This window comes from Bos indicus x Bos taurus, chromosome 16 (genome assembly GCF_003369695.1).
Source record: "Bos indicus x Bos taurus breed Angus x Brahman F1 hybrid chromosome 16, Bos_hybrid_MaternalHap_v2.0, whole genome shotgun sequence".
Taxonomy (NCBI): domain Eukaryota; kingdom Metazoa; phylum Chordata; class Mammalia; order Artiodactyla; family Bovidae; genus Bos; species Bos indicus x Bos taurus.
The window spans coordinates 46,663,139-46,676,829 of record NC_040091.1 but is presented as its reverse complement, the minus strand read 5'-3'; the positions used below and the strand labels follow the sequence as shown (position 1 = coordinate 46,676,829).

General features: G+C 52.6%; 1 protein-coding gene across 8 annotated transcripts in view; it reads left to right on the top strand.

Annotated features, from left to right (window-relative positions):
* KCNAB2 (potassium voltage-gated channel subfamily A regulatory beta subunit 2) overlaps positions 1–13,691 on the top strand; it is a 96,065-nt gene that overhangs the window by 28,192 nt on the left and 54,182 nt on the right. For 6 of the 8 annotated variants that reach the window (XM_027565088.1, XM_027565090.1, XM_027565083.1 and 3 more), the window contains 2 exons: positions 9,064–9,192; positions 10,461–10,502. In XM_027565088.1, coding sequence (XP_027420889.1) covers positions 9,116–9,192; positions 10,461–10,502 — 119 coding nt within the window. In that variant the 5' untranslated portion in view covers positions 9,064–9,115. The remainder of the gene's footprint in view (positions 1–9,063; positions 9,193–10,460; positions 10,503–13,691) is intronic. The other 2 variants (XM_027565091.1, XM_027565089.1) reach the window with 1 other exon arrangement.

Genomic DNA, 13,691 nt, shown 5'->3' with positions numbered 1-13,691 from the left:
CTCCATCCCCTCCCAGGGTGTCCCCAAGACTGGGGGCCTTTGGCTGCTGACCCCCAACCTGCCATCACTATGTCCAGCTGGGACATACCCAGGAGCCACAGTGAGGCTTCACCTCAGGTGGAAAGCACCCAGCCAGCAGGTGCATAAGCAGTGGGTGTGGACCTGGGTGGTCTGCACTAGGCGAAAGGCCTTTCATCGTTGCTTTGGGAGAGGTGGGTTTGGGGACTGTAATCTTTTTTATCATGGCACTAATTATATATGAGCAGGAACTCTCCCTGAAACAGTCCAGCCCTGGCTCTATGCTGACTGACCCATTTGTAATCAGGGAACAGGCATCTGAAGGTTGCTCTGAAAAAATGGAAACTTTTAGTCTGTGATCTTGATAAGGAATTCTTAATGGGGCACTGATCAGACATGTGAACAGATGCTATCAGGCAGTCTTACCCCTGGGCTCCATGACGGGTCCAGATTTCTCCACTGTTGTCTGACCACACGTGGTCCATGCTATGAAGTGTTGGGTTGGAGGGATCACCGTGCCACCCATCCCCCCGGCTCAGGCCTCTGGAGCTGAGAGGAGAGACTGAGGTTCTCATTGGCAAACAGCAGGGCATCCTGGCTGTGACCCCCACCCCCTAATAAAGATTGCACCATTCTTCCCATGAACTCCATCTGACTCAGCAAGATCTGGATGGTGCTGTTTGGTAGTGGTGTTGTTAACCTCCAGCCCCTTCTGGCAAGCAGGCCCCTCTGCTTGTCCCCACAATGACTCCCTGAGCTCAGTGGACACCTCAAGTGCACACACATTCGGTAGCTCTCGCCCTTTGCTGCCCATCTTGCTTGTAGGGGAGGAGTTGTCTCCCATCTTGGGGCTCCTAGCTTCTGGGAGAGAGAGGAAGGGGAGTTACACAAGCGCCCTTCCGGATCTGTGTGGTTTCAAGCAGTTACACCTCTTCCTGTCTCTTCTCGAGGCGCCCTGTGGCCATCGTGGCTCCCGCAGGCTCTGGGCCTGTAAAAGACAGTGGTTTTGTGCTGTGTCACAGTCAGAGCGATACCTCGGGGCTTTGGTAGAAGGATTTCCAGGGTTCGAGAAGCAGCATGCAAAATGACATCAGTTTGAGAAGCAGGAACTTGAGTTCTAACCCTGAGGCCTGAGCTTCCAGGGAGATCACCCAACGCCTGTCACATGCCCATCACACCCAGGCACCATGAGCTTCTCCCTGGTCCCCCAGTCAGTACTCACAGAGCATCTTCCGTGTACCTGATGCTGCTGGGACAATCAGTGAGCACAGGAAGTGACGCCCCCTGCCCTGTTGGAGCCAACATCCCTGTGGTCTCAGGGGAAATGTTGCTGTTGTTCAGTCACTCAGTCGTGTTGGATTCTGCAGCCCTATGGACTGCAGCATACTAGGCTCCTCTGCCCTTCACCATATCCCAGAGTTTGCTCAGATTCATGTCCATTGAGTCAGTGATGCCATCCAACCATCTCATCCTCTGTCACTCTCTTCTCTTCCTGCCCTCAATCTTTCCCAGCATCAGGGTCTTTTCCAGTGAGTCGGGTCTTCATATCAGGTGGTCAGAGTACTGGAGCTTCAGCTTCAGCATCACTTTTTCCAAAGAATATTTGGGTTTATTTCCTTTAGGATTGACTGGTTTGATCTCTTTGCTGTCCAAGGGTCTCTCAAGAGTCTTCTCCAGCACCACAATTTGAAAGCATCAATTCTTTGGCACTCAGCCTTCTTGAGCCTTGGGATCACAGCCTTGTTGTGGCGAAGGGACTTGCATAACTCAATGAAGCTATGAGTCTTGTTGTGCCACCCAAGACAGACAGGTCATAGTGAGGAATTCCAACAAAACGTGGACCACTGGAGGAGGGAATGGCAAACCACTCCAGTATTTTGCTGCAGGAACCCTATGAACATATGGAAAGGCACGGAAAATGAGGACTGAGTAAGGGCAAGGAAGAGTCCATTACTGGTGTCTCCATGGTGAACCACCAAGATGGCCTCAAGGGGCCCCACCTTCTGGTCCTCACACCCTCTGTCATATTTGGGTTGGCTTCCCTGGTGGCTCAGAGGTTAAAGCGTCTGCCTGCAATCGGGAGACCTGGGTTCGATCCCTGGGCTGGGAAGATTCCCTGGAGAAGGAAATGGCAACCCACTCCAGTATTCTTGCCTGGAGAATCCCATGGACGGAGGAGCCTGGTGGGCTACAGTCCATGGGGTTGCAAAGAGTCGGACACGACTGAGCAACTTCACTTTCACTTTCTTTCACTTTATGACCCATAGACACATCTCTTGAGTCTCAGTCAGGTAAGACACAGCAGCGTCTCTCTCTCCATCCCTTGCCCTGGGGAAGCCAACTGCTTTTACCTGAGAGATCCAGGGAGTACAGGACTCATCCTGTGCACGGCCTCATCCAGGAGACATCTAAGAAGAGGAGCCTTCAAGGGAATTCCCCAGCAGTCCAGTGGTTAGGACTCTGACCTCTCACTGCCAAGGGCCAGGGTCCAGTCCCAGACCAGGGAATTAAGATCCCATGGTGAGGCAAGAAAAAAGAGGAGGAGCCTTCAGATGAGACTGTGGCCCCAGCTGACATCCTGCCCGCAGCCTCAGGAAAAACCCTGAGCCATAACCACCCAGTCAAGTCAGTCCCGGACTCCTGATTCCAAAGCTATGTGAGAAACGTTTGTTGTTGTAAGCCACTAATCCTTGTCATGTGGCAATAGATAACTGATACCGTGTTATCATTCTTAAGACCTCAGTGAACTAGGGCCCAGCCTTCTGGACCCTCTGAGCTTCCAGGGTGGTCCAGAATGAGGGTGCAGCCCCAGCTGGCCCCCCACCATGGCACTGAGTCACAGCTGCGCATGGTCTCTTCCATAAGCAATGAGACTTTTTCTGGAAAAGTGAAAAAGATGAGAAGACTTCTGAGAGCAAGGGAAAGAGGCAGCAAAGGAAAAGAGTTGTAGTGAGTCTGAGGACCCTGAAAAGTGATTTTTCTGGAAGGCAGGACCGCTGCCCGGGAGCAGGCTGCTGCTAGGATGGACATACCTGTGGAAGAACCACATCACCTGCCGTTGGCTCAGAGTGCAAATGTTCGGGAAGGAGCTGTGATCTCAGACTTCCGGGCGTGGGCAGCACTTTCCCTCAGCCAGGCTGGGCACAGGCAGATCCCAGCCCCCGAGGCCCTGACTGCTCACCCCACCTGCTAACGCATCAGCTCCTCTCCGACTCCTCTTACCATCCCATCTCACAGATGGAGAAACTGACGCTTGGGAAGGTTGAGAGATTTGCCCAAGGCCAGATACCAATAAAGGGCAGTTACAGCTCAAACCGAGGGGCAGATTTGAACCCCAACTGGGCCTCGACTCCCTCCCCAACACCTGGAATGGTCACTCAGAGTGGAGCCGGGTCACCCACCCAGCCCTAAAAGAAGGTGGAAACGTGAATAGGCTCCTGCAGGATTCTTTCTTTCTTAATACTGATTTTTATTTATTTACTTATTTGACTGCACCAGATCTTAGTTACAGCGTGTGGAATCTAGTTCCCTGACCAGGGACGGAACCCAGACCCCCTGCATTGGGAGCACAGTCTTACCCACTAAACCACCACTAAATCCCTCCAGCAAGATTTCGATTTAGAAACAGTTACCCTCTCCAGAAGGGCTTCCCAGGTGGCGCTAGTGGTAAAGAACACACCTGTCAATGCAGGAGACATAAGAGACGTGGGTTCAGTCCCCGGGTCAGGAAGATCCCCTGGAGGAGGGCATCCCAACCCATTCCAGTATTCTTGCCTGGAGAATCCCATGGACAGAGGAGCCTGGCAGGCTACTGTCCATGGGATCACAAAGAGTCAGACATGACTGAAGTGACTTAGCATGCATGCACCCTCTCCAAAGCTCAAAGGGCTAACTTCACATCAAGAAATCTCACTTCATGAAGGTTCTCGTCACCCAAGTTTTGGGCTCCAGAGTCTACGGTAGAGAGACAGCCTGACCTCCTTTTCCAGTGACTAGAAGTAGCTCCCGGTCACCCACTGGCGTTATAATTTAGTGCAACAAGAATGACCCTGAATATGAAAGCACAGCAGAACATGCTGCCAGCAGTGCTAAAGTTAAAGGTCCATTCACCATCTGGATAACAGTCCTCGTGGCAGGCCAGTGCGTTCCTGGTGCTGCCAGCTCCACATCACAGGGCAGCTGGCGATGCCCAGTTAAGGTCAGGTGGCTCTTGCATGGGAGCCTGGCCTCTTTGGGCCAGAGGTGGTGGGAGTTGTCTCGGGCAGGTTCGTCCATGACAATTGCAGAGACTCCAATGCAAGTCTCCTATGGCTGAGGCTAGAGATGACACCTCGTCATTCTGCTCATTCTCCACTGGCCTGAGCATGTGTGTGTGTGTGTGTGTGTGTGTGTGTGTCTGTGTGTGTCTGTGTGTGTGTCTGTGTGTGTGTTTGTGTGTGTGCAAGCACACACAAGCACGCATGCATGTTTGGGGGAAGTGGCAGAGTCACTCACCAAAAGACCTGTTTATGGGAGGAGTGAGCCATGGAGACTGATGACTCAGTCTCCTAGACCCTCATTCCCTCCTTCTATGCAAATCAGATGCCAGCTCATCAACCAGAACATCTGAGAAACCAGAGCAGGTGGTCCGCCAATCAGACTCAATCAGAAAGCATCTCTCGACTCACTGGCTTGGTCTGAACTTTATGGTTTCTTGGCTTTACTGTGAATTCTTTTTCTTCTCTCACATGGATGCACTGAATTCTTCCCTCTCGTGCAAGTAGCTCTTATCAAGTCTGAGAAGTCAGATTCCATCTTTAATGCTGGGGGTGAAGGATCAGAGAAAGAGGGAGAGAGAAGGAGCCACTTCCAGCTCTGAATTGGACACCCTCAGGGATATCAGCCCCCAGAATAATATAGTCATTTATTCTGAGCTGCACCAGAGAAACTGAGGGTTTTATAGGCCAGCCACCCATTTTGCAGATGAGAAAACTGAGGCTTGAAGAGAGAGTTCGTGTGTCCTAGTTGAGGGTGCCTCACCGTGGTCTGCTGTGACCCTGGACTTTTTGCCCAGTTCATCCAGTTTATTCTGGGGCTTTCCCTCTGTGGGTGTCAGTGCGCGTGTCCATGTTTAAAATCATGTCATGGGTCCACTTGCCCAGAAGACTGTCAGCCCAAGTCTCAGGGCCAATCCCGCCGCTCTGGGGCCCTCAGTCAAGTCCCTGAAAGAGTCTGACCATTAGGGCCTGCCTGGGGTTGCAGCTTTGATGACAGCCTGAGACCTGCAGGAGTCTGTGTTTGTGTTTTCTTCCCATTTAAATTCGGCCTCCAGCCCTCATGTCATCTATGCTGGGAGCCTTAACCGGATGCATAGCGGCCTTTCTGGGAAAACTGAAGGGGAAAACACTTACAGTGAGAGGTTGCAGGGGAAGTGGATCCTCACGCAGCCTCAGAGAGGCCTCCTTGTGGTTACCGGGTAATTATGAAGGAAGGAGTGCACCGCGCCGGGTAGAAGCTGTCTTAACCAAGTGACAGAACCTGGCTTGCCCATCATGGGCAAACACACGTGTGAGTCCTGTTTAGATTCGCCAGAAAGACACACCTCGCCAAAAGTTTAGCCAGATCTAATCATCAGGCTGCAGTCACAAATGCAAACCATGGGGCCAACTGCAGGACTCACGGCCTGAGCTTTGCAAAAACCTCAATACCATGAAAAGCAAAAATGAAAACAGCGATGATGGTGGGAGTGGGGGTGGTGCTGGATCAGGAGAGAAATAACTGAGGCCATCTATGAACCTTGAGTGGATTCTGAAATTTTTTAAGCTACAGAATATATTTTGGAATCATTGGGAAATTTTTAATCTCCATTTTATTTATTTCTCCTTTGATCTTTATTACTTCCTTCTGCTGACTTCAGATTTTGTTTGTTCTTTTTCTAATTCTTTTATTATGTGGTAAATTAGGTTGTTTATATGAGATTGTTGTTTATATGAGATTTTTCTTCTTTTTTGAAGAATGAGGAACATTTTAATATAGGCTACATATCAAATTGTTGTTGTTGCTAAGTCATGTCCTACTCTTTGCAACCCCATGGATTGAAGCCCACCAGGCTCCACTGTCCATGGGATTTTTCCAGGCAAGAATACTGAAGTGGGTTGTCCTTTCCTTCTCCAGGGGATCTTCCCAACCCAAGGATTGAACCCATGTCTCCTGCATTGACAGACAGATTCTTTTCCACTGAGCCACCTATATGGGGTGGTACTGAGTTAATTGCCTTAGTCATGATCCTGGTATTGGGTTATGTAAGACAGAATTCTTATTCTCAGAAGATGCTTGCTGCAGTGCTGAGGGTTGACGTGCATGAGATCACAACTATCAGATGGTTCAGGAAAAAACTGTGTGTGAAGAGGGGGGAGAAGACATAAGGAAGCGGGAGGAGGAAGGGGTAGGGGAGGCAGTGTGGGCAAACGGAGCAGATGTGGACCATGGGGAAGTAGGATGAAGGGCAATAGGTGTTTGCTGCTGTTCTGAGCTTTTACAATTTGTCTGATGTTTGAAAGTTTTCAAAATAATAAGTTGTAGAGAAGACTGTCCACACTTGGAGTCTCCTGACCCTCTAGGTTCCCTGTCGTCACTCAGCTCAGCCTGCAAAGGGTAAGAGCTGGGACTGACTCAGCATCTCTCCTCTTGGGCTCAGAGCATGTCTTCTCTTTGCTCCCATGAGAAAGTATGAACAGGCCTTTGTGAGCACTCCATGCTGTGTCTCCAGGTGTAAATCAGGTAGTTTGTTCAAGGTCACACGTAGATCCGGTCGACGTGCAGGAGACGGGAGGAACCCAGCCTTCAGACTCACAGCCTGGACCCCAAGCCACACCCTCTCAGCTGCCCCTCCCGTCCCTCTTGAGCCTGGTGTGTGGTCACATGGTTCCTGAATAATCCCAGGGAGTGGGGGGCATGCCTGCCTGCCTGTCTCAGAGGTGCTGGAGCCCAGCACAGCCTGGGAGTCACAGCATCCCCACTAGGACGTCAAGTTCTCGGGGATTGGCTGCCTGGCAGATGCAGTGGCTCCTGATTGGATAGTGGCAGCTGCAGAGCAAGGAGGTGGGCTCTGGGCACGTTGGCTGTGCCCCTGAACTATGCTAAGCAGGGGTCTTGGGGAAACTTCACCAATCCTTTTCCCCCTCTGGAGCGGCCAAGGTGCTGACCTCCCCAGGAGGAATGAGACAAGCACGGATCGTGGCTTGTGATTCTTTTCCTCATAAGTGGGCATCAGAGCATGGCCAGGGCCCGGCTGTGAGCTGAGAAGCTCGCTTCTGACCCTGAGGGACCTGACCTTCCAGAGTCCGGGCTAGGGGTAAGAAGTAGGGCGCCTCCCTAAGTGACCACTGCCACCTGTAGCTGCCGTGAGCACCCCTACTGGACAGAGTGGGCATTGCAACCCCAGAGAAGACTGCCCTGTCGCCTGCTCCTCAGGCCCCAGTCCCTAGCCCTCGCCCTACCCGACGTGTGCCAAGCACAGCTGTGAACCCAGCAGACAAAATTCCCTGCATCCATGGAGCTGACATATTGGGGTCATAAATGAGATAGCAAGTGAAATATAAGATGCGCTAGAAAGTGACAGGTGCCACGCAAGGATTAAGATAGTGTCCAGAGAAGGTGCTTCCCAGGTGGCTCAGTGGTAAAGAATCTACTTGCCAATGCAGGAGACTCCACAAATGCAGGTTCAATCCCTGGGTTGGGAAGATCCCCTGGAGAAGGAAATGGCAACCCATTCCAGTATTCTTGCCTAGAAAATCCCATGGACAGAGGAGCCTGGTGGGCTACATACAGTCCATGGGGTTGCAAAGGGTTGGGACAATACTGAGCAACTGAGTACGCATGCACACACATCCAGAGATGACTCCATGACAATGTGACCTCTGTATCAGGAGGTGAAGGTCAGGGTCCCTTAGGTGGGTCTGGGGTCAGAGAGCTTAGGCAGAAGGAAAGCAGGTGTGGACACCCTGAGGTTGAAGTGTCTGTGGGGTTCACAGGACCCTATGGAGCCCATATATCTGTGGCAATGAGCAAAGAGGCAGGAGGTGGGGTGGGATGTCAGAGAGGTCATGGCTCAGGCGGAGGCCACTGTTGAGACCGAGGCTTTCACTCTGTATAGAAGGGGAAACCACTGGAAGGACTGAGCAGAGTAGAATGATCTGCGGCCCTCCCCCCTCAGTGGACTGGGGTCAGGGAAAGTGCATGCATGCCATGCAAGCTAAGTCGATTCAGTCATGTCTGACTCTGTGACCCCATGGACTGTAACCTGCCAGACTCCTCTGTCCATGGGATTTCCCAGGCAAGAATATTGGAGTGGGTAACCATTTCCTCCTCTAGGGGATCTTCCCTACCCAGGGATCAAACTCCAATCTCTTGCATCTCCTGCATTGGCAGGCAAATTCTTTACCAGTAGTGCCACCTGGGAAGCCCCAGGGAAAGTGAATTATCCAATATGATCCTGGGTGACCGCAGTGTTACTTCCTGGCCTGAGGAAGACAGCCCAGACCCCAAGTCCACAGATTGGCTCTGGTCCCCCCATCTCTACAGAGTTTGGGCAATGGAGAAGTGCTCCTAGAACTTCAGGAAAGCAGTCAGGGAGGGGTGGGGTGGGAGCGTGGAGGGATGGAGTGGAATCTTCACCGGCACTGAACCGGATCTCAGGCTCATCTGAGCCCCCGTGGGTTTGTCTGTCTGTCTGATGCGTACATGTGTGCTCAATCATGTCTGACTCTTTGCAACCCCAAAGGCTGTAGCCCGCCAGGCTCCTCGGTGCATGGAAACCTCCAGGCACGAATACTGAAGTGGGTAGCCATTCTCTTCTCCAGGGGATCTTCCCAGCCCAGGGATCAAACTTGTGTCTCCTGCATTGGCAGGTGGATTCTTTACTGCTGAGCCAACAGAGAAGCCCTGTCTATCTGACAAAGGACATACAGATGCCCAAGGAACCAGGCTTCAGGATCACAGAGCATCTTGACTGTACCTGACTGGTCTTTTTTAACCAGCTCCCCTCTTTCTCTGCTCTCCCTTCAGAACCTCACCTCCGTGAAGAAGGAAGTGCATCAGGACAAGTGAGGCCGGCTCCATGTATCCGGAATCAACCACGGGCTCCCCAGCTCGGCTCTCCCTGCGGCAGACGGGCTCCCCCGGCATGATCTACAGGTGACGCCCCTGCACCATCCCCCAAGCCCCTCCCAGGATCAGTCCTGCCTCTGAGGAGGGGTCCCCAAGCCAGCCACCTCCCCGTGACCTAGAGGGAAGGGACTAAGTGAGTGCACAGGGCTGTAAGTTGCATGCAAGCCAGCCGTTTCTCCATGGTACCCCATGGACTATAGCCCACCAGGCTGCTCTGTCCATGGGATTTTCCAGGTAAAAATACTGGAGTAGGTGGCCATTCCTCCTCCAGACCCAGGGATCAAACCCAGGTCTCCTGCATTGTAAGCAGATTCTTTACCATCTGAGCCACCAGGGAAGCCTTTAAGACCAAAATGGGAAAGAAAAAAATGAGAGGTTTGACCAGGTGGGATAGAGCCAGGATTAGACTCCTGCCTTGTCTCTGACTCTTCTGAAATATTCCATGGGAGGTAACAGAGGCCCTTCCTGGATTCTGTTTCTCTTTTACATGTCATGGCTCCTGTGGTCCCACCAGCTTCCCCGACACCCTGAATGAGGCTCAAAGCCTTATAACCAGTGTGGAGCCTGTGGACAGTGGGGGCGGCCAGGTGCTTAATGGGCCCATGAGAACTTCTCCTGGAAAGCCCACTTCCAGATCCAGCTCTGGGTCTTTCCATTTGGAAAATAGCCCAGGCTGAACCACAGGGAGGCTGTGGGGAAGGTGTGGGGTGGAACAGCTGGCTCTGTGGTCAGAGCACAGACCTTGATGGTATTGCTATCACAGAAGACTGGGGTGCGAGTGGAACCCTGGGGGCTCATCAGTCCTTCAAACCGCTGGATCTTCAGGTCACTGTCAGGGCCTGAGCTAGAGTGAGTGTCTACAAAAACCATGGGGAACAGTGGCATCCCTCCTTCGTCGAGATCCTAAAAAGAACCCCATAGTCTCGTGCATACTTGCCAGCAGGTGGGTGTGGGCATTTCCTGGTTTGAATGTTTTCAATCGTTGTTATGATTCGTGAAAACCCAAAAAAAGACTCCCCCAGAGGCTAACCTCTAGGCTTCACCTCCCCGCCTGGCGTGAGAACCAGACCAGGCAGAGACCCCCGTGTCCAAATAAACGGGCCTCTGCCTCCCTGTGCCACTGGGTGGCGCTGCGGCCGAGCGCTCGGTACCCAAGCAGAAGGGGGCGGGGCCGGGGTTGCGGGGCGTCGGTGATGCTTCCCGGGCTGGCACCTCCCTGTGCGTGGCTGATGACAACTGTGGCTTCTCTCTCTTCTCTCCCTGTCTCCTTCTCTCTCCTCCATTGCTGTCCGCAGTACTCGGTATGGGAGCCCCAAAAGACAGCTCCAGTTTTACAGGTAACGAGCTTCTCCGTTTTCCCTAAAACCGGCAGCAAGCACGGGAGCGGGTGGGAGGACCCCGCCATCCGGGCCGGGGGCGCTGGTGATTTCTCCGCACGTGAAAAATCCTCCCCGTGAGATTCAGGCTCTGGTCCTCTCTCAGTGTTGCGACGGCATCATGATGAAACCGTGCAGTCGGGCTCGTCATCTGGAACTTGCTTTGATTTGAGCTGGGCACTCGCCAGATCTCTCTTAAGAGAGAGATCGCTCTCTCTACTCGCTACTCGCTACTCTACTCGCTCCTCCGGCAGTAGATTGAGTCCTTTCCTGTGATCCCAGCTTTGTGCTCTTGGGTGGTCAAAGTGAAAGACATGCCCCCAGTCCCTCATTCTCCCCTTGTCCTTGGATCTGAGCTGATTTGCAGCCTACGGAGCTCCCTGGGGAGTGTGGCTCCGACGGGACCTGGGTCAGAGTGGGGATGGATGCGTTGACTTCTTTCTGATTATTTCCCTGTTGGAAATCAGCACACCTGTGTCCCCAGAGGGAGAGGCTGTCAGCAGACGGACAGGCTTGCAGTCCATCCTGAGGCACATCCCATCAGCAGAATCCTCCGGGACGGGTCCCTTCCTCCCTCTGGGCAGCCTCTTCCTGACCTCTAGGGTAGGGCATGCACCACAAACACACACGCTCTTGAAAATCTCTAACTCTGGGAATTTACTTCGACATTTTCCTCCATGGGGAACATGTCAGGCTTATGGAACTCACAGGGCAGCGCCGCCAGCTTTAGGACTGGACACTCAGCGGGCAGGGCTCTGTCTGTGGTGCATTGTGGCCTCCAAGCCTGAGAGGTCTCTGTCCAGAGCCTGCTCCCTGGCATGTGCACCCCAGCGGTGACAGAGCTGTGGCCTCTTATTGCTGATGCGCCAGGGGTCTGCTCAGGCAGTGGGTGCACCCCAGCAGTGACAGAGCCATGGCATCTTATTGCCAATGCGCCAGGGGCCTCGCTCAGGCAGTGGGTGTAGGGGTTGGCGCCAGACTTCCGTGTGATTCTTCCTTCATGCAGTCTTGGTCCTGTGTCTGAACACGACTGTGGGTCTGGGTTCTCAAGCTCATTTTACCACTGCTTCGGTGCCTCCCATGAGGTCTTCCCCCCTTACAGAGAGGTCTGAAGAGAGGTCCAAATCTGATTCTGCTGGAGGTTTGGCTAAATAGGTCTTGCTCGAAATAGTTAGAGCTGAACTTATTAGGTTTGCAAATGCTCTTACTGGATACAAGTGTTTATCATCATATACACATGTATGTGTATGTGTGTTGTATGTATGTGTTTGTATGTGTGTATATGTGTTATGTGTGTGGGTATGTGGGTATGCGTGTGTGTGTGTATATATTGGGTATGTGTGTGTGTGCATGGATGTATCACGTAATATGCCAGAATGAATGTGTGCCATCTGTCCAGAAGGATTCAACCAGTGAAACCAGACATGCACTTAAACAGCATCCTCAGATGCTGAGGCCTGCCTCACTCCCGGAAGGAAAGGAGTAAGGTGAGATGAGAGCAGGCCAGGCCAGTAGCTGAAAGGGCCCATAGGAAGTTCCCAGTAAGTCGAGTGGAAATGAAAGGGTCCCCATCCCCTTGCTAACCCCAGAACCCCCCGGATCCACCCTTTTGTCCACCCTCTGGGGACCCCTCTGGGTGAGCATCTGATCCCTGTGAGGCCTTCTTGCCCCAAGGAGGGGCTCTGTGGGGGAACTGAATCCCTGGATCTGAAGACACCCCCCACCCCACTCCCTGCTCAGCCTCTCGGCTCCACATTCAACGCCACAGGCTCTGGCCATCCTGCCCTTTGAGGCTCCAGTGTGGTTACTTCACACAGACACTCAGGCATCTCTTGCGGGGCCTCTGGTGATGACCTTAATGGGGTGGGATCATTCAGCATACTGGGTGCCACTCCCAGTGGGATATCCTCATCACCCAACTCTGACACGGCTGGTGGATGGTTATTTAAGTCAGCCAGAAGGGTGGCACCCCTCCTGCAAAAGGGCAAAGTGTCCAAGGCCCCGTCCTCCAGCAACTCGCAGACAGGTAAAAGAGGGAAGACCATGTACCTGTCAGCTCATACACAGGAGGCTGCATAACAAACTACCCCAAGACTCAGGCTTATGTGTCTGTGGGTTGACTCAAGTCAGTTCATCTAGGCTGGGCTCAGCCAGATTGGTCTCTGAGCTTCAGGCTGAAGGCCGGTTTCACCCTTTCTCCATTATTCCTAACCAGGGGCCATCCCAGGTCTCTTCTCCTGGCAGAAGTGCCAGAGGAAAAATGAGTCTGAAGGCCAACAGTTAGAACAGGCACAGTCACTTCTGCTCATTCTTGGGTCAAAGCAAGCTCATGACCAAGCCCAATGTCAAGGGGAAAGTATACTCCCCCAGCCCAGGGGAGAATCACAGTCACACGACACAGAGAAGGGGGAAAGAGTGGGCCACAGTCATGCAATCCTGTTGTTCCTGTTGTTGTTCCGTCGCTAAGTCATGTTCAACTCTTTGAGACCCCAGGACTGCAGCATACCAGGCTTCTTTGTCCTCCACTATCTGCCAGAGTTTGCTCAAACTCATGTCCATTGACTGAGAGATGCTATCTAACCATCTCATCCTCTGTGCTGTGCTGTGCTTAGTCACTCAGTCATATCCGACTCTTTGGGACCCCATGGGCTGTAGCCCACCAGGGTCCTCTGTCTATGGGGATTCTCCAGGCAAGAATACTGGAGTGGGTTGCCATGCCCTCCTCCAGAGGATCTTCCGGACTCAGGGATTGAACCCCAGTCTCCCGCATTACAGGTTGATTATTTACCATCTGAGCCACCAGGGGAGCCCAAGAATACTGGAGTGGGTAGCCTATCCATTCTGCAGGGGATCTTCCTGATCCAGGAATCAAACCGGGGTCTCCTGCACTGCAGGCGGATTCTTTGCCAGCTGAGCTACCAGGGAAGCCCTCTCATCCTCTGCTGCCCTTTTTATGATATTGTGGCACTGCAAGGAGATCAAACCAGTCAATCCTAAAGAAAATCATCCCTGAATATTCATTAGAAGGACTGATGCTGACCACAATCTACCCCAAACCTAAATCACTCTAATAGCATCTAGGAGGCAAACGGGTCTTGGGAGAGTCCAGAGAGCTGTTGGAGGTTCAACGAGGGAGTGGTCAGCTGGCTG